Raw genomic sequence first — 26,565 nt, 5'->3', positions numbered from 1 at the left:
GATCCTGCACACTGTGTACAGATTCGCCTGCGTCAGCAGAATCCAAGTCCTGGCAGTCAGCGCCATCTTGGCCTAAGTCAGTAGAAAGTTTCCCGTAGGAAAACTGACGGAGATCAGTTGGTTTCCGCTTGCTGGTCATAGTGGGAAACTGGTGTGGTTATCAGTGAGTCTTAAGAGATTTATCGCCAAAAAAGTAGATTAATTTTAGCGTTTTTCAGGGGTTTTTAGGCCCGGAGGGGATGGAGCCGAGCCGACATGCATCCTCTCACATTGGGTGTGAACAGCGCCCCCCATCTCTGTAATTTCAATGCGATCAGGGAGGGGTTTGATAAGGGACTTAAATACTTTTTGGTCCTTATTTGATCTATCTGCAGCCTTTGACACCTTAAATCACTATATTCTCTTGGTGTAGTTTTTACTGTCTTTCACTGATTTTCATCTTTCTTAACAGACTGGTCTTACCGAATGTTTACAGACAAATCAACCTCCTCTGCAGTACCTCTTACTACAAGGGTCCCACAAGGATCCTCACTTTTTCGTGTACTATACAGTATTTATCTGCTTCCTATATGCCATATCCTCTCTCAGCTTTGATATATCTTTTAAATTGTGTGCCAATGACATACTGTTTTTCTTCCCTATCACTTCTGCTATTTCTGCAGCATTTGACAAACTTTTCCTCTGCCTTTCATAGATCAGTGATTGGTTATCTTGTAACACTGGTACTAAATCTTAGTGAAACAGAGATACTATCTCTATCAAAGACAGGGACTGATTCCATCCTTATCACTGTCCTTTAAAGACATTAACGTTCAAATTAAATATGAAGCCTGAGATTTAGGTGTCCTCCTTGATTCTACTTTTTCTGCGTCCACAAATACAGTCACAGGTTTGTCACCGTGCGCACGATTCATGGGGGAAGAAGATGCAAATTAAGGCCCGTGGTGAAAAGAGGCGCTAGGGACACCAGCGCGTCCCTAGCGCCTCCTTTTTGACAGGAGCGGCGGCTGTCAGCGGGTTTGACAGCTGATGCTCAATTTTGCCGGCGTTGTTTCTCAAACCCGCTGACAGCCACGGGTTCGGAAAACGGACGCCGGCATAATTGAGCGTCCGTCTTTTGACCCGCGGGCCGCCGACCGATTTAAATTTTTTAAATTTTTGATTTTTTTTTTTTAATTTTGGGACCTCCGACTTAATATCGCTATGATATTAAGTCGGAGGGTGTACAGAAAAGCATTTTTTTTCTGCTTTTCTGTACACTTTCCCTGCGCCGGCAGAAATTAACACCAGCCTTTGGGTAGGCGTTAATTTCTGAAAGTAAAATGTGCGGCTTGGCTGCGCATTTTACTTTCTGTATCGCGCGGGAATAACTAATAGGGCCATCAACATGCATTTGCATGTTGCGGGCGCTATTAGTTTCGGGGGGGCGGGGGGGTTGGACGCACGTTTTCGATGCGCTATTTATTACCCCTTACTGTATAAGGGGTAAAGCTAGTGCGTCGAAAACCGGAGCGCACTGTACTGTATTGGCCCGATAAAATCAATCTTAAAGTCCTCTGACTTTTTTCTTGTCACACAGGCTTTAATGCTTTCATTCCTAGAACAACAGGATTGACTTAGGCAGAATATAAATATTTATAAATAAATACTACAATGCCCCTCTACCTAGGATTGTGATTAGCAATTTATTTGATTTATTATCTGGTATACCGCTTTGATGTTTTTGAATGGTGGTATATCAGATTTAAATAAACTAAATTAAATTTAAAGTCTTGCACGTCCTTCAGAGCTCTGCAGCCCATTTGGTCTCTGGGACTCCCCTACACTCTCACATGTTCCCAGTATCTGCCTTGAGTTCAGCTCAGCTGTCATCGGGTGGAAAACCCACCCCCTCACTGATGTAATTAGTTGCCTGCACTGAGAAACTTGTCTCCTGCCTCTCCGGAAAACCTGGGACTTTGTTATCCTGCTCCCTCCCTGAGAGGTTCCCGTCTGCCTTGAGTTTGGCTCAGCTATCATCGCTGAGCCAAACTCAGCATCACCTCCCCACTGATCTTAACAATCTGATTATTTTAGGTGATTTTAATTTGGCCATTAATAGCCCTACACCCATTCCGAATGTGAATCTTTTAATTGAAATTTTAGCATTATTAGGTTGGAGTCAAATTATTCATAGTCCTATCCACCAATATCGAAGTGTTTTAGATCTTGTTTTTATTAACACCTCCATTTACGATTATAGTCATTATTCTGTTGTGATTCAAAATGTACCATGGTCTGACCATTCTTTAATTAAATTCTCAGTTTTAGTTCACCTGTCTGATAAGTCTACATCATCTAGTGTTTTATGTTCCCTACGACGAGGTAATATTGAATATGAGAAATTTGATTTATTTTCAACCATTTTGGCTGCCCCTCTACGTGATACCTTAGATAACTTAATTGTTCTTGGGAATTATGCTGTGTCTAATACACTTGATAAGATAGCACCTATCAGGCAACCAAAAATCTGCAGCGATCTGTGGGTTAGCTAACGGGATCATGAGCCAGGTTTTGAATGGATATCCTCTTATCATCTGTAGGAGATGAACAGAAAAGAGGAGAGTTAGATATTCCTTAGTGTTGGGCAGTTGGTCAGGACATGGTTAGAGCGGTCCTCCTGAGTGAATGCTGTCACTCCACCTAGATATGAAGGAAATAAAAAGAAGAGGTTATTTGCTGTGGTAGTAGTGAGAAGAGCATTCCTGGAAGGGGTCATAAATTCCTGACAGCCAGATGATGTAGGCATCATGATTGGAGCCCAGAAACTTGACCACAATGTCTATGATGATCCCTCTTGGCATAACAGACCATCTACATATTACGAGAGTGGAAGCCCTTGAGGTTGCGATAGGTGACCTAGTCAGCCCCTGGTGCCCTTATAGGGATTTGAGAACCATCAATTGCCCCCAGTCAGATGGGAAGTGTGCAGTGTGGTAGAAATCTGTCATTATTTGCTGGTGTTGCTGTCTTAAGATATATAGTAGTGTGTTTTCCTGAGAAACACAGCCAATAACTGCTTGATACATATTAGGGATGTAAATCATTTTTTAATGATTTAAATTATCGTCCGATATTTTTAATATCATCATTAATTGTTAAAGAGTGCGATACAATAAAAATTTCCCCGATTTATCGTAAAAAAATTGTTAATCAGGTTAGTGCGCACTAACTGGAGTTAGTGCGCACTAACTGGAGTTAGTGCGCACTAACTGGAGTTAGTGCGCACTAACTGGAGTTAGTGCGCACAATCGTGAGTTAGTGCGCACTAACAGAAAATCATACAATTTGACACTTTTCAGGTCAGTTAGGAATGAATATGTATTCCTTTTGGCTGCCCTCTTATTTACTGATGTTACCAAGGTTCCCACTGAGGTGATGGTTTAATATATGGGGGATGGGAAATGGAAACGGTTGGTAGCTTGACAAAGGGAATGGAAAGAGGGAGATGAAGGGCCACTTCCTGGTCTCTGAAGGACAGATCTCTTCAGAAAATCAGAGCTGCTGATTGCAGGGGCTGTCTCCCCCTTCACATCCCTCTTCCCCACCCCCCCACCCCCATTCACTGTGCTCAAGTACTTTGTGTATTAAACTAAAGAAAGTAAGAAACTTTACATAACATGAAATTTAAGTACTTCTCTATATTCTACTTTAGTGAAACAAAACAAAACATTTAATAAAGAAACTTGCAACCTGAGCTTCAAAACATTAACATACTATAGAAAACTAAACAAAAAACTTTATTATTCATTTATTATATTTACAGTGGTTTAATTTCTGGCTAGTGTGTGCTATATCTGGTAGCAAAATGGCCACGGGGGACAGCACCAAGCACCTCTAGCTAACGAACATTTCTTCAAATGTTACTTTTAAACCATTAAGTAACAATTTTTGATAGTGCGCACGAACTCACGTTAGTGCGCGCTAACTCGCGTAAGTGCGCACCATTCAGAAAAACGATTAAAAAAAAAAAATCATTCCAATCCGATTTTTTTCTCCCCCAGCCGATCCAGATTGTTAAAACGATCGGGCACACAATTCACATCCCTAATACATATGGAGATGGCAGACTGGCTTATTCCAGCCGTGATTCCTATAGGTGTCTTGGCCAAAATGCCAGGGCAGTGGTGATTTTGATGTGTACTTGCAAGGCGTGGCCCCTGCGGGGGGTAGGGTGCGGGTCCTATTCTAATTGGTGGCATAGGTAGAGTATGGATCCTTGTTGAATCTGAACCTGCACACAACTTGCTCCTCTGACTGAGCCAAAAAAATGTGTCCTACTGCAGTATGCTCTCTGAAAGTCAGATTCTCCACCACTCCCATCCCCTGGCGTGCTGTAATGTCCACTCACCCGGAGAAGCCAGCTCGCCAAATACCAAGTTGAAAAATACTGTGAAAGTTTGAACTTGGTGCATAAATGATCTGCAGTAAATCCACTCATGCAGAGCTGATGATATTCATGCATCAGTAGCTTTTAAAATAGCGATTTGCGCACATTCGTGCAAACCATGCCCCTAATATGCCAATATACAGATTACGCGCAGATGCCTCACATATGTGTATGTAAATGTTAATTTTTATGCACTTTATGTTTGGAAAATGTACCCCTTGCAATTTTTTTTTTTTTTTTAAACCTGTTCAGAGCAGAGAACATTTTCAGAGTATGCACCACTACAGATGTTCTTTAATGCCCTAGTTTTGATCCATTTGATAAATTGCCTCCATGCAGTTGATTAATGGAGACGCTGTGCCTGGTGCTTCTAAAAAGAAATAGGGCAAAAGCATTAACTGTACTCCAGATGCCTCCTGATTAGGAACAAAATTGAGCTGCAGCAAAATAAGATTGTTTGTTTTTTATGGAATGAATTGTACCTTTTGACAGACACATTTTTTTTTTAAATAATGTTTTATTTCCCGTAAGAAGTACAGTACAGCACATTGCCATGAAAGTGTAGTCCTGTAATATACTGTACAAACAGCTATATTTATTTATTATACAGGAAATAAGATTTTTATTTAGGAGATGCTTGTAAAAATTCAGTTTCTGTAGCTTGTCCTCCTACAAACAGTAGTCAAATGACAGAACAGCCAGCAGCATATACTGTAAAATGTTTAGTTTTATCTTTAACTCAATACAGCATGAGAAATTGTTACTGCATAAACTATACAGGGAGCATGGTTTATGAAGAGGTTTCTCCCATTCTCTGCCTATGAGGATCACTTTTTATAAATCTGGGCCCAATGTGTATTCCGACAGGAGCTGAACAGAAATAATAATGGTTTGTTACAACTGACATGAGGCATTCCTTTAATGTACTGGAGGGCAGGGATACGCTGCCATTTTGTTTCGCTTAGGGCATGTACACAGTCAGATGTGTGCGTACTGCATCTATTTAGCGTGAGCCTAAATGGGTTTTTACATGCGCTAAAAAATGAAGGGGTTATTTTTGGTCACTGGCTGGATTGCAAAGTTTAGCCAGATAAATTTATCCGGCTAGGTTTGAAGGGATACTCAGTCGCACTATTTAATATACGCGGCTATCTTAAGATAGTCGGATAAGTTTATCCAGCTGTGTTTAGGGACTACTCTGTGGCATGGCTAGAGATAGCTGGATAAGCTATTTGGCTAACTGAGTTTCAGATCTCAGCCAGATAATGAACTAAATCCAGCTAAAAGTTTACTACATAAGTGGGGGAAGTACTGAATAATCAGCATGATATTGAATATGGACACTTTAGTTTGCAAAAATAAAAAAAAAATATATATATATAAAGCAAAAAACAAGTATGAAGCAAAAATTTGTTTGCTGCTCATGTATCCTGGAGGACAGGGTAGCATAATGAACCATCCAGCGGTTTTCTTTGTGTACTGGTTTTTTTTTTTGGGGGGGGGGGGGGGGTTGAAGATTTAACCTATTTTCAGCAGTGGTGAAAACAGAGTCTGAATTAGCCTTGCTTTGGATTTTTTTCAGGGATATTATGATACCATGGATGCTGGGTACATGGATGAAGATGGTTACCTATATGTTCTGTCTCGTGTTGATGACGTGATCAATGTTGCAGGCCACAGACTTTCAACAGGGGCTCTTGAGGAAGTAAGCAAAGGGTTCCCAGTTGAAATTTGTATACTTGGATACAGAAGGTAGACTGCAAGCAGACTGAACACTGTAAAATAGTTTCAGCTAGCAGTGCAGCATGGATGCTTTTGTGCCCCAGAAAAAGCTAAAAATCTTAGGTTATTATGTAAGAGAAATTAGCAGTATTACAGACCATGCTGTATGAATGTTGTATTATGAGATGGACAACATGAGAAATTGTTGATTGGATTGCATTTGAACAGAAGGGGGGCACCTGATGGGGAAGTGAACATGGCTTGGCTGGAGGAATGACTTTTATTGTTGTTGTAATTATGATTGTTGTTTTTTTTATTGTACATTTGTTTTGTTATGTATCTGTTTAATGTGATTATTTCCTGAACAAATCTGTTGGATGTAGCAGAATATAAACATATTAAGTAAAGAAAGAAAGAAAAAAAAGAAAAGTAGCACCATAATAAGAAAACAAAGGGGCAGATTTTCAAAGCCCTATGCGCGCCGGGCCTATGTTCAAAAGGCCCAGCGGTGCCCGTAAAGCCCCGGGACGTGTGTAAGTCCCGGGGCTTGAAAAAATGGGTAGGGGTGTGGCCAGAAGACTCCATATGGCTGCTGGGCCGGGGGATCGTGCGCCAGCACTCGGCCAGCGTGCGCAAGTTATGCCTGCCTCTGGCAGTCGTAACTTCCACAACAAAGGTACGGGGGGGGGGGGGGGTGTTTCGGGCTGGGGGGTGGGACAGGTAGGGGAAGGGAGGGGAAGGTGGGGGGGAGGGAACAGGGAAAGACAGCTGGTCTCCCCGAGGGCTCGGCACGCGCAAGTTGCACTAGTATGCATCCCCTTGCGTGCGCAGACCCCTGATTTTATAACATGCGCGTGCAACCACGCGCATGTTATAAAATCGGGCCTACATTTGTGCGCGTAACTTTTAAAATCTGCCCCACAGTGTAGATGGAGCAGATAAGTAAGAGGACGAGTGTGGGGACTCTCTTATTGGTATTGGGGGTCAGCTAACAGCAGTGTAACCCCAATAGGCGTGTGATAAATTGGAGGAATATACGAGACTTGTTAAGGAAGAAGTGGGAGGTGGAGGAAAGTTGAGGAAGGAGAAAAGCTGTGGCACAGGCGAGTGTCCAGTTCTGAGTGATGGACATGGTGAGCATGTCTGCATTTGTCTGCGAATAAGGAAAGTATTTCAGATTTTTCCCCATGCATTCTATGAAGCAAAAGCTGATTACAGCCAAAGAGCTGTTGTCGTAGGTCATATGTTGTGACTTGAAAATAAGATTTCTGGCATTGAACTGTTTTTAAAGTTTTTTTTTTCCCCCCTCAGCATTAGTATTACATTATGTGAGCTAATAAATAGCAACATTTTTTTTTTTTTGCATTAATATTTGCTTTTCATTTTTACGTTCTGTCCGTATTTTGTAAAACAGGGCACTTGTTTGCTCACATCACAGTACACAGTCTGTATTCACAGGTTTCTAGTTACCGAGCAGTTGGAACCCATCAGGTATATGCCGAGAAGCAGCAAAACAAGAGCCAGATACATTAAGCTTCTCAGTAGCATAACAGTACTGGAATCAACACGTCTGCTCGCTATAATTGCGATTACAAAGCATCTTTCACGGCACAGAAAAAAACATGAAAGATTACATTGCATGCCATTGGCTTAGTGCACTGAACAGGTTTCTACTGTAATTGCAGACTTTTGACGGGTGGAGGTAATCAGCGTGGTTAATGCATATGTTTATTTCATTGTATTACATACTTGTTTTTTGTTTTTTTTCAGGCAGTGCTCTTACATTATGCTGTGGCAGATTGTGCCGTTGTTGGCCTAGAAGATCCCTTAAAAGGTCACGTCCCGTTAGCACTATGTGTGTTAAGAAACGGTAAGAGGCAATCTGCTAACATGTTTCCAAAGTCCTTCCCATTACTGCGCTATCGCTAGTCACGCAGTGCATTTATTGCAATGGCATTGTTTGGAATCTCTAACCAGGCGTAAATGTCGGAGAGGAAAAGCTCGCCGAAGAAATTGTCAGGCTCGTCAGAGAACAAATCGGTCCAGTTGCAGCTTTCCGAAAAGCCGTGTTTGTAAAACAGTTACCCAAGACCCGTTCTGGGAAGATACCTCGCTCAACGCTTTCTGCACTTGTGAATGGCAAGCCTTATCAAGTAAGGACTTCCCTCATTGCACTTGTATGTTCTTTTAGTTTTAAGTTATAATTGGTCATCTGTTGCCCATCTAAATTGGTCACAATTTTGGTAGCTCTTTTGGCCTTGGAGAAAGTATGGGTCCTGCAGATCGTGCTATTTTTTTTTTTATTGAGCTTGTGTAAAACAGCTAAACATAGAAACATAGAAATGACCACAGAAGAAGACCAAACGGCCCATCCAGTCTGCCCAGCAAGCTACGCAATTTATCCTTTTTTTTTTCCCTTTTTCTCTCTCTCGCCTGTTACTATTGGCTTCCAGTACCCTCCAGCCCTAATTCCCCTCCACCCCACCACCAATTTAGAGATCAGCTCCGTATCTGCATCCAAGTGACATCCAGCTCAATTAGGGGAATTAACCGCTGTAACAAGCAGGCCACCCCCTTGCCCCATACTCTTACCCACCCCTGTTTTTATTTTTTTGTTTGTTTTTTTATTTTATTTTTTTGGAGATAGCAGCCCTCCATCCTTCCGCTCCGTGAAGGTGGAACACTAACTACTGGCCACTGGCATCCCGCTCCGTGAATGCCTCTGTGGCTACTGCCGCTCCGTGCAGTGTTTTGTTGCCTCCACTTTATTCCCGCCCTCTAGACTTGATGGATCCACAGTGTTTATCCCACGCCCCTTTGAAGTCGTTCACAGTTTTAGACTTCACCACTGCCTCCGGTAGGGCATTCCAGGCATCCACCACCCTTTCCGTGAAGAAATACTTCCTGACATTGGTTCTTAGTCTTCCTCCCTGGAGCCTCAGCTCATGACCTCTGGTTCTGCTGATTTTTTTCTGACGGAAAAGGTTTGTCGTCGTCGTCGTCGTCTAAAAATGATATACATGAGCTATCAAGACCAAATAGGTCCCTTCTTTCGTCTAAAGTAGATGTCTTTGTAGTTTTGAAAGCTCATATACCACCACATCTAACCAAAATAAAGAAGAAAGTTGCCCCATGCCTGCATCACCAGTATGCAAATTGAGCTGCTCCCCCTCCCTGTACTCTCCAGCACCACCTCTCTCTCTCTCTCTCTCTCTCTCAGGAACTTGAGCCCACTCCCAGAAGTCAATCATTGGTGGCAGTGGATGGTGCATTTACCTTTGCCTGCCTGCCTGCCTGCCCCAAAAGAGAGAGATTGCTAGCAATGGACAGCACCCCCCTCACTAATCTGCTCCTGAGGCCAAACAGGAGTTGCTGGAGGAGGTAGGCAGCTTTGCAGTGTCTTTGGCACATCCTCCCTCCTTCCCTGCCCAGGGGTCTGAGTGGCGCACTTGAATCATGTGGTTCAAAGCATGACACACAGGCCCCAGCAGGGGAGGAGAGAGGATGTGCCAGAGACACTGCAAAAATACCAGCCTTCTGCTCCTGGACCCCCCTCACCTGGGAGTGAGGGGGTCCAGGTGGGAGCAGAAAAAGTGTTCTGGGGATCATGGGATGGAGGGAAGAAAATGAACCAACTGGGGATCAGGTGGAGGATGAAGTGAGTAAACCAGCAGAAATGGGGAACTGAGTGAGTGGACTGGGGTGGGGGAGGGGACGTGAACCGGGGTAAGTGAGAGGTTCATGAGTGGGGGGAGGGAATGAACCAGGGGTAATGAGGGTTGGGTAGTGAACCATGTTGTGTGAGAGGGATTGGGGGGGGGGGTAACCTTGGTGAGTGAGAGAATCAGATGAGGGGAGAAAGAGAAAGAGGGGATCAGATGGGCTTTGGAAGGGGGGATAAGAGAAAGAGGGGATGAGGTCAGACTCATCTCAATTCCATGCTTCCTACACTTCCTTGGATGGGCTTTTACTACCAGGCTTTGAATAGATATTGGGTTGGTTCACCGAAAGGTACAATAGGGTGAGCAGTGGTGGAACCAACCAAAGAAGGGGGTGTGAGCTTATATTATAAATATTTGATTTATATTCCACCTTTTAGACACTTCAGCGCAGATTAAATTCATTTAAGGTAGGTATTTCCCTGTCCCCAGAAGACTCACAGTCTAATCTTGTATTTTAGTAATTCTTATAACAAATGCATACATCATATTTTATTATGTTATCATATTCTCTATTTATATTATACATTATATGCATTCAAATTTATTTCTTTACAGTATATGCACACACCCTTCTTTGGCTGGGTCCATCACTGCTCACGTGACTTTGCCGTTCTCTGTAGGTGGTTTGCTTCTCAGTGGGTTTTTCCATTTAATGGAAGGGATCACAGTTGGCAAAGAATCCAATATGATTTTTTTTTTTTTTTTTTACAAGCCTTTGACACTGTAAACTTTTTTTTTTTAATTAACATTTTTTTTTTAAGACTTGTTTCATTTTGTTTACTCTCTATCAGTTCTTCTCCCGAGAAGGCCATTGGCAGTAAATTAAAAAAAAGTATTAAATCTTTTTTCAATTCTATCAAAGATGGCAGAAAATTCTCATTGATCTCCTTGGCGAGTGCTTAATTACAAAATAACGTCTCCTCTTAGAAAAGGCAACTCCCAATGGATAAAAAAACTGACCTCTGTGTACAACATGCCAAGTGTTTCATTTTATAGGAGTCAGTTTTTAAAAAATGCTCAGTGCCTAAATTTAGGCAGATTTTCAGACAAACCTAGTAGTCTAAATTTTCAGCTGAAACTTCATCTAAATTTTGGAACCCAAAACTTAAGAGCCTAAATTTAGCCCAGAGAAAGCAACTTGAATCAAAGGAAGACGGCTCTTTTTAAGGCCAGATGTACTTAATGGGATTTTTTTTTTTTTCCCTTTTGTACCTGTAGGGAGAATGGTTACTGTCTCTGGCCCTTAGAGAGGAGCTCTGTTCTTTATAGAAGTGCTTCGTTATGTCCTGTCTTTCAGCAGAAACATTGCCCTGCATCGATTAGCTCAAGTTCTCTTGTGGAGTAAATGTCTCCAGATGGGTTTGTGCTGCGCCCCTCCTGACGAGAGAAGCCAGGATCTCAGTCTCCCACATTCACCGCTAGGGCTCTCGGTGCTTGCGTCGGGAGCTCCTGAGATATTACGCAGCAAGCTGTGCCTGGAAGTGCGCGGGTCCAGCTGAGGGCCACATTGGAGTGACAGAGGAGCTGGGGGGAGCTAGGGGTTGCCAAGCTGCTTCCACTCTCCTTCCCCATGTATTCCTTTTCCCACATTTCATCTCCTCCTCCTCTTACCTGTTGTGTTTTGTTCTCTCAGCTTTCCCACTCGATTGTTCCAACTTGCTGCCGTCTTTCTTCTTTTGTTTTTTGCTTACCTCCGATTTCTTTTGTTTGTCCTGTCCCATACCCTTCCATTCTCCTCACATCACATACTGCTTTCTTTCCGCTCTTATCACATATTCCACATCTCTATCCTCCACCCTACTGTCAATCTCCCTTCTCTCCTTCCCCTTCCCACCAGGTCCTGTGCTAGCTTTTCTGCTGACCTGTGCAAACAATTACTGTGCTCCCCCCCCAAGTCATTCAGTCTCTGTCCCGGGCCCATCAAGTAAAGCCCAGCAGCCCTCCAGCAGTCTGTATTTTTAAAAACTGACACCCGCCCAGCCCCACAGAACCCGTGGTCAACAGAAGGGTATTAGGTACCTTAGACAAACCTTACAGCCTCACACACTCCATCACCCTCTGCAGATGCGCACAATTAAATCATGCATTTATAACAAATTTTAAATTAACAAGAACATTTAAAAGTACAGTTTTCTGAGACAGAAATATCACTTACAACATGCTTATTATATTTATAGGCACTCCTGCGGTGCCAAAAAGAAAACTCTGCAAAAAAGACACTTGGAACTCCTATGGAATTAGATTTTTGTAATGGGTGTTGGGTGTGAGCTTGGCCGTTAGAAAGCCATGAATAAACTGAATTACATTTGCAATATATTAAACCTCCCATACCAAAATAACCCTAACTGCCAGCACTCAAACAGTAATAATCTTATCTGTGGAAAGGCAACATCGTACATATTACACCAGGCCCTAGAACACCAATACCCTCCTGTTAGAAAAACAGAACAAATCAGATGGCTATAGATCCCTACAGAGAAATTACATGCCAGTTAAATATCTCACCTCGGGCACACATGTAGAATGCAGACAGACCCTGAAGAAATACACAATAAAGAGATTAGAAAGTATAAATAGAAACGTGCAGAAAAGAACTGAACTGGAACCTACAACAAGCCAGCTTCTATATGCAAAGCAACAGTGGGAAAACAGAAACCTTACCATTCTTCATAAAACAAATAATAAAATCAAGAAATATAAAACATCAATCTTAATAGTAAACTTGTATTCATAAAAAGAATAAATATTTCAAATCAGTTTAATGAATGGAATATCCAAACTTTTCCATATACCAATAAAATATTTCAAAACATCTGAATAAAAAAAATCCAATAATTAAAAATGTTTCCCAAAAAAACAAATGTTTTAAAACAGCAGAAACATCAAATTACACACAATAATTAAAAATAAGGATTAAAAAATCTCCTTCTCTCTATACTTGGGATCTTTTGATTTCCAGTCACCCTGAGATAGTCATGGATTGCGGGTGGTAAGGCCACAGAAACCTTTATCTTCCATCTATCTCTCTCTCACACACACATACCCTTGCAATACCACATTCATTCTCTCACACACTCTCTCTTATGTATAGATGCCTATGCTCACACACACTCCCTTTCTCTCACAGGCTCTCACAGGCACACACACACATGCACAAAGGCATACAGACACTCACACCCCCCCTTCCCCCCCCCCCACACAAGCATATAGATATACAGGCTCTCACACAGACACACACACACAAGAGCATATAGGCTCTCACACTAACATACTCATGCAAACAGGCCGTCACGTAGACACACACACTTACACAAGTTTTCACACAGGCTCACACATTCACACATGCATACGCTCTCCCAGTCATGCATACAGGCTGTCACAAACACACACATACACACCCGCTCTCACACAGACATATACATGCACACATGTTCTCACAGATGTTAACAGGGTCTCACACAGACACACATGCGTAGAGGTTCTCACACAGACACACAAAGGTTCTCACACACACGCATAAGCTCTCGCACAGACACACACGCGGCCTCCTGTTCTCTTCAGGTATGGTGGGATGAGCTCCACCATGGCCCACCAGCCTTCCTCCATTGGGGAAGTGGGGGAGGGTGTGGAAGAACGGAACCTGTGTGCATCTGCGGAAAAAGTTGTGCACAGGGCGCGCGCACACACAAATTACAGGGAACACCGCGGGTGCAGCCTCTCTTTATTTTTAGCCAGCTGCGGGTTGGGCTCTCCTGTTGCTGCCCCATGCAAACACATGGTATATACATCCAGTCGTGCCGGGCCTGCTTCACACTTCTCTCCCCATCCTCTGCCTTCTCTGTCCCTCATCTCTTCTTTCTCCCCTTCACACCATCCTTTGTGCCTCCTTCTTCACCCTCCATTGCATCTCATTTTTCCATGTCTCCCATCCCCTTCTCGCCTTTGTAACTTCCCCTTCCTCCTCCCTCTCCTTACAATTTCCCCTTCCTTATTCCCAGTTCACACTTCCTCTCCCTTTCCCATCATTCTTTCCTATTTCTGTTGTGCCTTTTTTTCTTTCCATTGCTCTTCCTCTCCATGTAAATTGCAATCAGTCTCCTCCCCACTTCATCTTTGTGTGGCGCCAGCAGTAGAGGCCACTTGGCCCTCAGAGCACCCACAGTCCTGCTGGTCCTTCTCCTCCTCCTACCCACGCCTCCATTGGAGTAGACAACACTGCCAGTGCTCTGATTCCCCGCAACCCAAACTGCTGACCCAGAAGCTGCTCTTGCCAGCTGTTAGACACTAAAGCTGGCTCTGCCCTCTCACCAGCAGGCTCTGTCCCAGCCCTCTCACCAGCAGGCTCTGTTCCAGCCCTCTCACCTGCAGGCTCTGTTCCAGCCCTCTCACCTGCAGGCTCTGTCCCAGCCCTCTCACCTGCAGGCTCTGTCCCAGCCCTCTCACCTGCAGGCTCTGTTCCAGGGTTGGCACCCAGGGACTATGCCCCCCCCCTCTCTACTCCCTACACCCCATCACAGTACAGTACACCACTGCCACGAGGGTACTGAGCCACCATTTCTTTTGGGTTTGGGGGCTGGAAGACAAGCGAACCACTGGCATAAACGGTGCCACTACTAGGTACCAGCATGTACTGGCTGAAAAAGCCTGGAGTATAATATATACTAGTAAGAATATGCAATAATATATGCTAGTCTTACCTGGGGTGATAAATACCATTCTTTACCTTGCAGATAACGTCAACCATTGAGGATCCGGATGTGTTTTTGCATATAGAAGAAGTGGTGAAGCAAAATGCATAGCGTGATTCTAGCTGTTTGTAGAGGACTTCCGTAACAACTCCAAATGGACGGAATGAGTTTCAGGAAATTAGATATTGAAATTGCCCTATGTATTGGAATCTCTTAGTTATGTAAGCGGGTGGCGTGGAAGACAGTGATGTCAGGACTGAATGGCCAAGTGAAAAATATTCCAACTTCAATGACTTTTGCCTTGACAATCGGTAATGTGTTAATGCATCGCATTATCAGAATATTTTTTCGCTTTCCTTTGTGATTCTTACATCATAGTCGTATATTTGATACTACTTAGGCTAAAAAGGTTAAGCAATACTTAACTTACAGCAGATCGCTCAGAGGCGGCCACAGACAGGTCTGTGGTTTGTTTGTTTTTTTTTGTTTTGTTTTTTTAAGAGATCCACACTAAATATTAATCCAGCAATAAAGATACATAAGAACGAAGCTAATTTGCCTATCTTGCTTAATCTGAAAGTCCTGCTTGCAGCCCTTGAGGACCGGAGTTAAGAATCTCTGACCTACTGTATAAACTTCTTCAAAGACAGCAGTGGGAGAGTCCATTCCTCAAGGGCTCAAGGCCATCTTTTCAGAGTATCTTAGAAGATGATGATAATGATGATGGTGGTGGAAAAGGCAATGTGAAGAAAGAACCCAGAGAAAGAATGCAGTGATTGTTCAAATATAGATATAAAGTTAAAGACGGACCTCATATACAAGGCGCACAGGCTGCACTATCAGCTTCGGTGTCTTATGTCTTAGAATTGCTTAGAGTGCTTGAGTGCCCATATATTTATAATCATCAGCCCGGGGTAGAGTAACTAGCAATAGGTCCCAGCACCCTTCTAACCTGTTTGCAAGATTTATACTTATGAGCTGCTTTGGCAAGCATTTACATATACCCCTGAAGAAGATGTTAGAATTCGAAATGCCGCAGCGTCGGGTGTTTTCACAGTCAGCAATACAAAACTAGCCGGCTCCTGTGGATCCAAGGATTTAGTTGCTAAGCCTGGTTACAGGTTCTGTTTAATTGGAACAGCAAGATAAGTCATACTTTATCTACTTATTTTGTTCCTAAAGACAAGATTTTATTTGTAACAAAAAATAATACCTTGAAAACAATAATATATACCTGGGGCCTATTGCTAGTTACTCTACCCCAGGCTGATGATTATAAATATATGATGGTGCAGCCTGTGTGCCTTGTATATGAGGTCCGTCTTTAACTTTATATCTATATTTGAACAATCACTGCATTGTTTCTCTGAGTGAATTTTCTATTATTGATGATGGAAAAGGACCATTAGGTTCACCCGCCTGCCCATTTGCATCTACTGTGTTGCCCCAGGTCTGACTTGGCCTGCTCTGTTCTCCCTCCCTCCCTCCGCCATTGAGGTCCCTTTGGGGGTAATTTTGTAACACTGCGCATAAGGTACACACGTGTAAGTTCACTTTGAAAAATATACAGGCAAAGCTGTGCAGACGTAATTACACCTGCTGCTTGGTGTGTGTGCAGTTTTGCTGAGAAAATTTCCACACGCACTTTTTAAAATCAGAGCCTGCAAGCAAGTCCCAACCCCAGCCAGGCTCCATCCCCTGGCAGGACCGCTTCCTCTGCATGGAAAATTACGCATGTAAATCTGAGCATGTATCCCTCGCGAAATTCCCTAAAGCAGGGTTTCCCAACCCTCTCCTGGAGGAGCACCTAACCAGTCAGGTTTTTAGGATACCCGTAATGAATATACATGAGGTAGATTTGCACATATCAGAGAGCCCCATGTATGCAAATGTTTCTAATGCATATTCACTGGGGCACTCCTGAAAACCTAATTGGATAGGTGTGCCTCCAGGAGAAGGTTGGGAAACACAGTTCTAAAGGGTCATTTCTGAGGGTAAAGCAGGATTTTACCCACAGCAATCTCTTTGATGACCATCCCATGCCTGCTGAATTCTATCGCTGTTTTGGCTCCTGTAACCTCTGCTGGAAATTTTCCTGTTTTGATGACTGCTACTTCTTCATCTGAAAAGGTATTTGACCATTGCGTTTGCATATATATATTTTTTTTTTAATTAAAGCAGGGGTAGCCAACTCAGGTCCTCAGGAGCCACAAACAGGCCAGGTTTTCGGGACATCCACAATGAATATGCATGAAAGATTTGCATCTAAGGGAGGCAGTGTATGCAAATCTCTCTCAATAGCAATAAGAGGATCCTCCCCGCCCCCCCCCCCCGGTACCTTTGTCTCAGAAGTTACGCCTGCTGACCCAGCGGCCTTGCAGAGGCCTCTGGCCAAGCCCCGAGACTGCCCCCGGACCGCCCATTTTTTCAAGCCCCGGGACTTACATGCGTCCCGGGGCTTTACGTGCGCCGCCAGGCCTATAAAATCTGCCCCATTCTGTTTTATGCTGCGTGAAATGTGTCACCAAAGGGAAAAACCAATGGAAAAATGAATAGATCGGACAACCTTACCATTCCAGGGAAACCTATATCTGGGTGTTCTTTCAACCATTTCCTTCTCTTATTACAGAATGAATTTAGTAGTCTAAATAAAAACAAATAAAATGCCCTTTGGCTCTACTCCAGGAATGCGTGGCTTGTAATTGACTCAAGCCGAAGAGTTTTAAAACGCTTTAACCCATTATGTCCCACATTCTTTTAAGAAGCTGTGCTCTAAATAGGACACTGGGACATAATGGGTTAAGTGCTGTACCAGTTTGTGAGGAGGATGGAACTGAGCACTGTGGGTAAAAAGCAGCTCTGTCACATGATCAGAACTGACAGTTTCTGGGTCTCTTCCTCTTGTAGCTTCGTGGTCCACTTTCCTTGCAGGTGGTAGTACGCCCTCTTTCAGAATGAAATATTTTATTGTATATTTTAATAGTTTTTAAAAAGGAGAATCCCTCCTCCTTATCGAAAATGGACCAAAGTGAAATAAGTATCGGACAGGTACACTTCTTAGCACTGTGTATAAGCCTTATATTCATTTAGTAAATATTCTTGCTGCAGCTAGTTGAGGATGCACTGTTCTCATACCTTGCTAAAACATGGATCCATGTTGCCTTAATTTTTCTAACTATGGTTTCAATTTCATTTTTAAATATAAAAATGTTTATTTTGCATCTTATTGATGTCTCAGTCTCTTTTTCACTTTTGTAGGCCTCTCTTGAGTATACTGTAAAATCACAGGTAAATTATTGTGCAGATATTTATCAAAAATATTTGTTGACCTGTGCTACTATAAAGATACTGACTTCTTAAAAGAGTGGATTGAATTAAGCCATAGTATATATTGTAGAAACATACATGTCAGCACAAATGGTTCACCAAGTTTGCCCATTTGTTCATGACAACATTTATACTCAATTTGTGGTCTTCTCTCTCCTTCCCACTACCTCCCTTTGGGTCAATTTTTGAAAAGTTTATTTAGCTAAAATTTGATGCTAGCAAGTTAAACCTCTACTCTAAGTTAAACCCAGAGGCCAGGTCTGTTGCCATGGCTGCGGCCAAGCCCCAGTACTGGATCCTGTCACCAAGGGCAAGGCCTCAGTCTAGGCCCAGGATCAAGGCCGGGGCCAGACTTGGAAGGTCAGGTGCCATCGTTCAGGCGGGGGCCAGCCCAGAGGCCAGGTCCCATTGCCAAGGCCTCGGGACAGGCCTGATACCACCATGTTGATGTACAGCCGTACATCAAAATGGTACCCTCTGCTGAGGAGGAAGGTGCTGGAGATCGGTCACTCTGGCATGCTCCCCAAGAGGGAGGGTATCATTTCCACAAGACAACCGATGGAAGATGGCATCTACAGACTGGACCAAGGCTTCAGCCTGAGCTGAGACCTCAACAATGAGACCTGGCCTCTGGGCCATGCTGCTGCATTTGGCCTGGGCTGGCTGCATCAATGGGACCCCCCAATGGATGGTAATTGGGGGCTAGGGAGGTTCCTGGCCTCGATAAGAGAGATGGGGCACAGGGGGGGGTCTGGGAGACCTTGATTTATTTTTTTTGGGGGGGAGAGGGTATGTTTGTTTTGTTTCTGCAGTCCTAGCTGAAAAAACAAAGACCCCCAAGAGATCCTCTAACAATAAATACTATATCAAATAGCAATATGAGGATCCTGAGTGCCATGTTGGTTGAAGATTTGTTTGGTGGGAAATACACAGCGAGAGTAACTTTTATAGCTACTCGCTGAGATGTATTCCCTTTGGGGCAGATTTTAAAAGCCCTACGCGTGTAGGGCCTATTTTCAAAAGGCCTGGCAGCACGCGGAAAGCCCTGGGACACGTGTAAGTCCCGGGGCTTGCAAAAAGGGGCGAGGCTTGGGTGGTCTGGGGCGGGGCTGGAGCCTCCAGGCACAGCGGCCATTTGCCGCTGTGCCCGGGATCGCGTACCAGCCAAGTGCGGAGCGGCCTGGGAAGGAACAGAGGAAGGCAGTGTGGCTTAGTGCGCGCAAGGTGCACAATTGTGCACCGTCCCCGGATTTTATAACATGCTCGTGGCTGCGCGTGCATGTTATAAAATCTGGCATACATTTGTGCACGCATAGGGGCAGATTTTAAAAGCCCTGCTCGCGTAAATCCGCCCGGATTTACGCGAGCAGGGCCTTGCGCGCCGGTGCACCTATTTTCCATAGGCCTGCTGGCGCGCGCAGAGCCCCGGGACTCGCGTAAGTCCCGGGGTTTTTCGAGGGGGGCGTGTCGGGGGCGGGGCCGATCGGCGCGGCGTTTTGGGGGCGGGATGTGGCGTTTCGGGGGCGGGCCCGGGGGCGTGATTTCGGCCCGGGGCGGTCCACCCCCAGGTCACGTCTCGGCGCGCTAGCGGCCCACTGGCGCGCGGGGATTTACTTCTCCCTCCGGGAGGCATAAATCCCCCGACAAAGGTAGGGGGGGGGTTTAGATAGGGCCGGGGGGTGGGTTAGATAGAGGAAGGGAGGGGAAGGTGAGGGGAGGGTGAAAGCGAGTTCCCTCCGAGGCCGCTCCGATTTAGGAGCGGCCTTGGAGGGAATGGAGGCAGGCTGCGCGGCTTGGCGCGCGCCGGCTGCACAAAATCGGCAGCCTTGCGCGCGCCGATCCTGGATTTTAGCAGATACGCGCGTAGCCGCGCGTATCTGCTAAAATCCAGCGTACTTTTGTTGGCGCCTGGTGCGCCAACAAAAGTACGCGAAGGCATACTTTTTAAAAATCTACCCCATAGGTTTTAAAATCCAGCCCTCTGTTTTTATTCTTTAATCGGATCTTCGTTAAAGGATTTAAAGTGTACTCATTCCAATTACAGGGCCACAAAAGAGTCCTGCATTGTTATTTTTTGTCATTACCTATTATTCCTAATCAGATCCTTTAACGAGAATCCGATTAAAGAATAAAAATGGAGGGAATACATCTCAGCGAGTCGGTATAAAAGTTACTCTCGCTGTGTTTCTCCCACCAAACAAACCTTAGCCAACGAGGCACTCAGGATCCTCGAATAGTTATTTGTTATAGTATTTATTGTTTTTGCAGTCTACAGAAGCAAAATGAATATTAAATGAAATGATACCCTGGGGGCAAAAACATCCCAAAATGAAAAAAAAAAAAATGTTCCCTGCACATTCCTAGTTCTGCATTGAAGGCTTATTGTTCCAGATCCCAGGGATGTGCATTCGTTTGCAACGAAATAGGACATATCATCTTTATTTCCTATTTTGTTGTGTTTCGGGGGGGCTGACAAAACGATAGGAAAACCCACAAAATTTCATGTGGTTTTCTTATTGGGTTTTTTTTGGGGGGTGGGAGAAAGGGCACATTAAAAACAAAACAAAACCCAAACCCACCCCAGCCCTTCAAATTCAATTAATTGCAACCCCCCCCCCCCCCCCCCCCCCAAAACTTGCCCGACCCCCCCCCCCCCAGACTTACCGAAAGTCCCTGGTGGTCCAGCGGGGTCCCGGGAGCTATCTCCCCCTCTCAGGCCGTCGGCTGCCAGTAATCAAAATGGCGCCGATGGCCCTTTGCCCTTACCATGTGACAGGGGCTATCGGTGCCATTGGTCGGCCCCTGTCACATGGTAAGGGCAAAGGGCCATCGGCGCCATTTTGATTACTGGCAGCCGACGGCCTGAGAGGGGGAGATAGCTCCCGGGACCCCGCTGGACCACCAGGGACTTTCATCTTGGGAGGCTGGGGGGCTTGTAATTAATTAAATGTGAAGGTTGGGGTGGTTTCAGTGTTCGTTTTGGGAGCAGCCGAAATAAAATCGGCCCAAACTGCGGGAAAACGAAATTTCCCGCGACAGGCCAATAATGAAGGCCGAACCGAAAGGTTTGGCCAAATCACATCTCTAGATCCCATGCCTGGTTCTGACTGCGTTGGACGTAAAAGGATCTTCACTACATTTATCTAATTTTTTTAAATGTATCAAATTTTTATATTCCGCTTTTTGGCACTTCAGAGCGGATTACATTCAGGTACTGTCGTTATTTCTCTCTCCCCAGAGAGCTCACAATTTAAGTTTGTACAAGAGGCCATGGAGGGTAAAGTGACCTTCCCAAGGAGCAGCAGGGGGATTTGAACCCTGGCCTCCCTATCTTGACAAGAGTCCGTCAACTGAACACGTCTATCAAAGCATTTCAAGAGCCATTGGAAGCAAGGGCTAGGAGGGTCCAGAGGTCACAGCTACTGGGGAATGAACAAGAGTAAGCACATTGTTATCCTTGTCCTGGTGGGGGGATGGGAGGAAATGTTTTTTTTGCCAGGAAGATAGGCATCATGGATGTTACATTCAAGATCTGAGCCCCTCCCTTTAGCAACTTCACGAGGAGAGAGGAGTTCCTTCACTGGGAACCATAGAGATGGCTGAAAGTTCTGATACTGGGCTCTGTACAGCAACCTGAGAGGTAGCCATCATTGCCTTGTCCTGTCTCAGATACAGTCCACCTCAATCTGAGGGACCATATGTAAAGTTATTTTTTTTTAGGAATAGCTGTTGTATTTTGCTTGAGCAGCATTGTATTGAATGTATCAATGTCAGTAAAGCTTTAGCCCACATGTGCTTCTAACTTACGCCAATGTGCTGTGGCTTCCATTTGGGGCAGGGGATGGGAAGGAAGTGAGAGGGCTGGATGTGTACAGTTAAAGCTCCATTAGCCCTCACTCAATCAAATGGAAAGTTCAACTAAATGCATCTGCAAGGGACGACTTTTTTTTTTTTTTAATTTTAAACTGGGCAACTGCATGGAGGCAGAGACTTCGGTGGGGCAAATAGAGCACATGCACATGCTCCTTTACAGCCCCACAGTACCACGCCGAGCGAGCGCTGGGTAAAGGAAGATTGCCAGGACTACTGCCAAGAAGGTTTAAACAGCAGAGTATGGTGATGGGAGAGGAAGAGCACACTCGGATAACCAGCATGGACTATATTACCCATCTATGCTGGGCATTTTTTCTGTATTATATGTGCTCTTATTTTCCCTCGTTTCTGGAAGTGCAGAGGAAGCTTGCTTGGGAAATACATATCCCAATAATCCCATCAGTCAACCTCAGACCCTGCTGCCCGGGAATGGTAGCCGAGTTCTTCCCTGTGAGACTCCCGTATAATTTGAATAGACGACGGGATGCACGTGCCCTGGTTATATAGCACTAGAACTTTCCGTGGTGTTTAGCGAGCAACTGCAGCCTGTTGGAAGGCGCAGCTGTTCTGGCAGATTGCTGCTTACCCCAATAATATTTTCATTACTGGTAACCCTCACAGAGCCGTAGCTAGCCTATGGCCGATATGGCCTTGGCCATAGGCGCCATCATTTTTAAAATTTGATAATTTGATAAGACACTCCGTTGGCTCCCCTCCACTGATAGTTTTGGCACTTTAAGAGCTCAGCTGCCAGGGGGAGAAGAGATGCTGTACCAGCTTCTAAAGCTTGGAGGGGGGGGGGGAGCGGCAGCGGCCCCCAAATTGGGACAAGAAAAAAATAACCAACGGTACTCCCTGCCCATGTGCAGTCAGGTGCAGAGGGGCCCGTGGGAACTGCAAGAAGCAGCATCGGCCTCCCAGCCTCGGAAGTCAGGAGCACCACTGCCAAGTAGCGTCAGCCTCCTCCCCTGCATTTAGGGAGAATGTGAGCTGCGAAAACAAAACATCGGCCTCTTACCCCGCCCCCACAGCCTGAAGAGGTACTGCCCTTGGAGCTGCATCGGCTTCCCAACCCCGCCTCTGCAGTCAGAATGAGTGCGGCCCATGGAGCAACAAAAGCAGCATCCACCTCCCATCCCTGGAAGGCGGGAAAAGCCATCCCATAAAGTAACATGGGCCTCCACCTCCCCCGCACAAGAAAGGCGTGGCCCACGGACAAAAAAAACCAAACACCAAAGGCCTCCCATTTTGCCCCTGTAGTCAGAAGAAGCATGCCTGCAAAGAGAAAGAGAAAGACAGAAGGAGCATGTGTGTGAGTGAGAGTGTGTTTGTGAATGAGCATATGGGTATGTATGGTTGATCATGTGTGTATGAGAGAGACATCACAGGAGCATGTGTGTGTGAGCATGTGAGAGCAAGCGAAAGAGTGTGTGTGTGTATGCAGGACTGAACATGTGAGAGTAAATGTGCATGTGTGTGTATGATTGAGCATGTATGAGAGCGTGGAACGTGTGTATGGTTGAACGTGAGAAAGCGAACAAGCATTTGTGTATATAATTGAGCATGTGAGAGTTAATTGAGCATGTGTGAGAGCAGAGTGTGTCTGTATATGACAATGTGAGAAAGCAAGCAAGCATTTTTGTGTATAATTGAGCATGAGTGAGAGCAAATGAGCCTTTGTGTGTGTATAATTGTATATGTAAAAGAAAAACGTGTGCATAATTGTGCATATGAGAGAGATTGATCGAATAAGTATGTGTGTGTATGTGCATTTGAGAGAGAGTTAGTAAGCATGTGCATGCGATTGTGTGAGAGAAAGCAAATGATAATGTGTATGTATTAGAGATGTGTATCTGATGGCCTGATCGTTTCGAGCTTTGTTATCGGGAAACCATGTAAAATGTCGTATTTCCCATGGTTCTTTTTTTTTTTTTTTTTAGCTGACCCAAATTTCGGGTTAGTGCAGTAACAGGGTTAGTGTGTGCTAACAGTTCCTTTGTTTTTCGGGGTGGCCGAAACAGGACGAATTTACATCCCTAGTACGTATAATTGAGCATATGAAAGACAGAGCAAAGAGTTTGTGTGTGTAAGAGCATGTGAGAGAGCACAAGCAAGTGTGTAAGTGTATATGACTGAGCATGTGAAAGGGCAAACGGACGTGTGTGTATAATTAAGTATGTGAAGGTGAACGAGTGTGTGTGTGTATTTTTGAGCATATGAGCATGTGTATGTATGACTGAGCATGTGAAAGTGAACAAGCTTGAATGTGTGCATATGACTGAGCATGTGAGTGAGAAAATGAATGAGCATGTGTGTGTTAAGAGAGGGGAGAACGTTTGTGTGAAATGAACAGCTCCCCCCACCATCCAGCTAATCCATGACAATTTTAAATCAAAAGTTCCCAGGTATGGAAGGGGGGGGCGGGCGGGAGATTTATTAATCCCTGTTAGTTATAATTCTTGGGAATTATTTAATGTATTTGCTGTTTTGAAAAATTTTATTGCCATATGGAAAAGTTTTATATGAGTTTTTAATTATTGATGCTGTTTTGAAATATTTCTTTTTATTACTATGGTTTTACTATTATGATTGTTTTATATTTATTTTATTGTTTGATATTTTATGAGGCATAGCAATGCTTCTGTTTTTCCCTTGTTGCTTTGCATATAGAGTCTGGCTTTTTGCGGTTTCCAGTTCAGTATTTGCACATTTCTATCTATAATTTATGGTCTCTTTACTTTGTATTTAGTGAGGGACTGTCTATGTTCTATACATGTGACAGAAGTAAAGTATCCTGCTAGTGTGTATTTTCTGTGTAGGGACCTATAGCAGCCCGGCTTGTTTTGTTTTCCTAATATATTGGTGTGTGAGGACCTGGTGTAATATTTACAGTGTTGCCTTTTCATAAGTAGGACATTTACTGTTTGAGTGCTGGCTGATATGGGAGTTTTACAATACTGTAATTGCAGTTCAGTACATAGCTTTCCCAGGGCCAAACCAACACCCAACATGCATTACCATAGGTCTAATACCATATAGGCTCCAAGTGTCTTTTTTTATTTATTTTTTCCGGGTTTCTGGTTGGCACTACAGCAATACATGTATAATATACGTGCTATAAGTGATTTTTTTTTTTACCTTAGAAAGTCCTTTCTCATGTAAAATCTGTTGTTATAAATGCATAACTTTGAATTATGTATGGGGAGGAGGTGGGTGCAAGGCTGTAAGGTTCACCTAGGGTGCTTAATACCCTAGGGAAGAGTGGAAGGTAGGATTGGTTGTAAAATGACCATGGAAGATGAGCGATGGGGGGAGGGGAAGAAGAGGATTTGGAGATGAAGGGTTTCAAGAGCAGAAGAAAGATTGCAGCTGTTGAGGGGAAGGACAAGGGGAGCTGGGGATGTTAAAAGGAGCATCTCATTGAGGGGAAGATGGAGGACTGAGAGGGGGCAATAGAGGGGAGATTTGGGGAGGTGTAGGATTGGCACAGAGAACTGGAAGGAGAGAAGGGGGATGAAATCTAAACAGAGAGGCAGAGATAGAGAAGGAAGAAAAAGGAGAAGAAAAGGGAAAGATCAATATTAGACAGAGGCCTAGGAGAGAGATGAAACAGAAAATGAACAGAAGATCCTGTAAAGGAGTTAGGAGACCAAGAAGAGAAACGCAGTATAAAGAGACGAGGACCAAAGTGATTAGGAAAATAAAAGCCCAGACAGCAAGGGTAGAAGAAAAGCATTTTATATTCAGTTTAGTGGATGGACTCTGTGGACTTTGGGAATGTGCAGCTCAGGATAACTTTCTTTGCACAATACAGGAGGAAATGTATTTCTGATTCTCTTTCTCTGGTGCTGCATGGCTTGCAGAATCTGGTTTCTTGGGGTTTCCAGGTCAGTTTTTGAATGTAGGCTTATGGCGCCAGGATCCCTGTTATTGGTTTCGATTTGAGCTGGAAGCCCATAGGGGCAGGAGGAAACGGCTGGATCAAAATGAAAATGAAAGCCCCATTTAACAGAGTGTCCTGGGTCGTGTGTTGTGTTCGGGTTGAGGGCGCCCTTTTTTACTTGGCCATGGCTGCCAAATAGCCTGGCTACGGCTCTGAACCCTCGGCTTTAGACACGCCAAATTTTGGTTGCTCGCAGGTATAAAAACGGAATCTTTTCAAGACGGTTTCAAGGGCTGTTTTCTCCCTGAAGCCTTAGGGTTTCGCCTGAGCTTGAGACTGATTGGGAATATAAGATTCCTTTCATGATCACAGCAGTGACTGATGATACACACGCATAAGCGAATATAGTGTTCCCCCTTGTGGCAAACTTGATTTTAACTTTGCATGTTCTCAATGCAAAGTTAAACCTCTTGGTATTCAGTAACATCCTCGCTCTTCTAGGCTTGTCACATTTCGGGTGGCTCAGCCTACCTGTTGGCGTTGCTCCATCAACCGTGTTTCACAGACATTACGGACGCAGCACTTCACATTTTTTTTTTTTCTTTTATTGACAATGGAAGAAAAAACCGTTTGTCACTATTCAGCTTTTGACGGAAATCCGTACAAAAGGAAAAAAAAAAGAAAAATAGACAACAAAGCAAGGGTTTTGTGAACGTGCAAACATCGCAGAACAAACTGGTAAAAGAAATAACTCAAAGACAGGCCTCCAGATAAGATAAAGGAGCCGAAAGTCAGCAGATAGATTAATGAGATTATTAAATAGGTTTTATGTTGAAGCTTCTCATATAAACGATCAAAGAATGAACAACTGCACACCAAGTAAAGCCACAGTGGATAACGAATGCTCAATAATGTTTTTGA

General features: G+C 44.2%; 1 protein-coding gene across 6 annotated transcripts in view; it reads left to right on the top strand.

The window, feature by feature from the left end:
* The window catches only part of ACSS3 (acyl-CoA synthetase short chain family member 3), a 178,453-nt gene extending 163,343 nt beyond the window's left edge, over positions 1–15,110 (top strand). For all 6 annotated transcript variants that reach the window (XM_029597103.1, XM_029597104.1, XM_029597108.1 and 3 more), the window contains 4 exons: positions 6,012–6,134; positions 7,922–8,021; positions 8,129–8,304; positions 14,604–15,110. In XM_029597103.1, coding sequence (XP_029452963.1) covers positions 6,012–6,134; positions 7,922–8,021; positions 8,129–8,304; positions 14,604–14,672 — 468 coding nt within the window. In that variant the 3' untranslated portion in view covers positions 14,673–15,110. The remainder of the gene's footprint in view (positions 1–6,011; positions 6,135–7,921; positions 8,022–8,128; positions 8,305–14,603) is intronic.
* The last annotated feature ends 11,455 nt before the right edge of the window (positions 15,111–26,565 follow it).

This window comes from Rhinatrema bivittatum, chromosome 4 (assembly GCF_901001135.1).
Source record: "Rhinatrema bivittatum chromosome 4, aRhiBiv1.1, whole genome shotgun sequence".
In the NCBI taxonomy this organism is placed as follows: Eukaryota; Metazoa; Chordata; class Amphibia; order Gymnophiona; family Rhinatrematidae; genus Rhinatrema; species Rhinatrema bivittatum.
The sequence above is the reverse complement of the archived record's forward strand: the minus strand, read 5'-3'. Positions and strand labels throughout refer to the sequence as shown.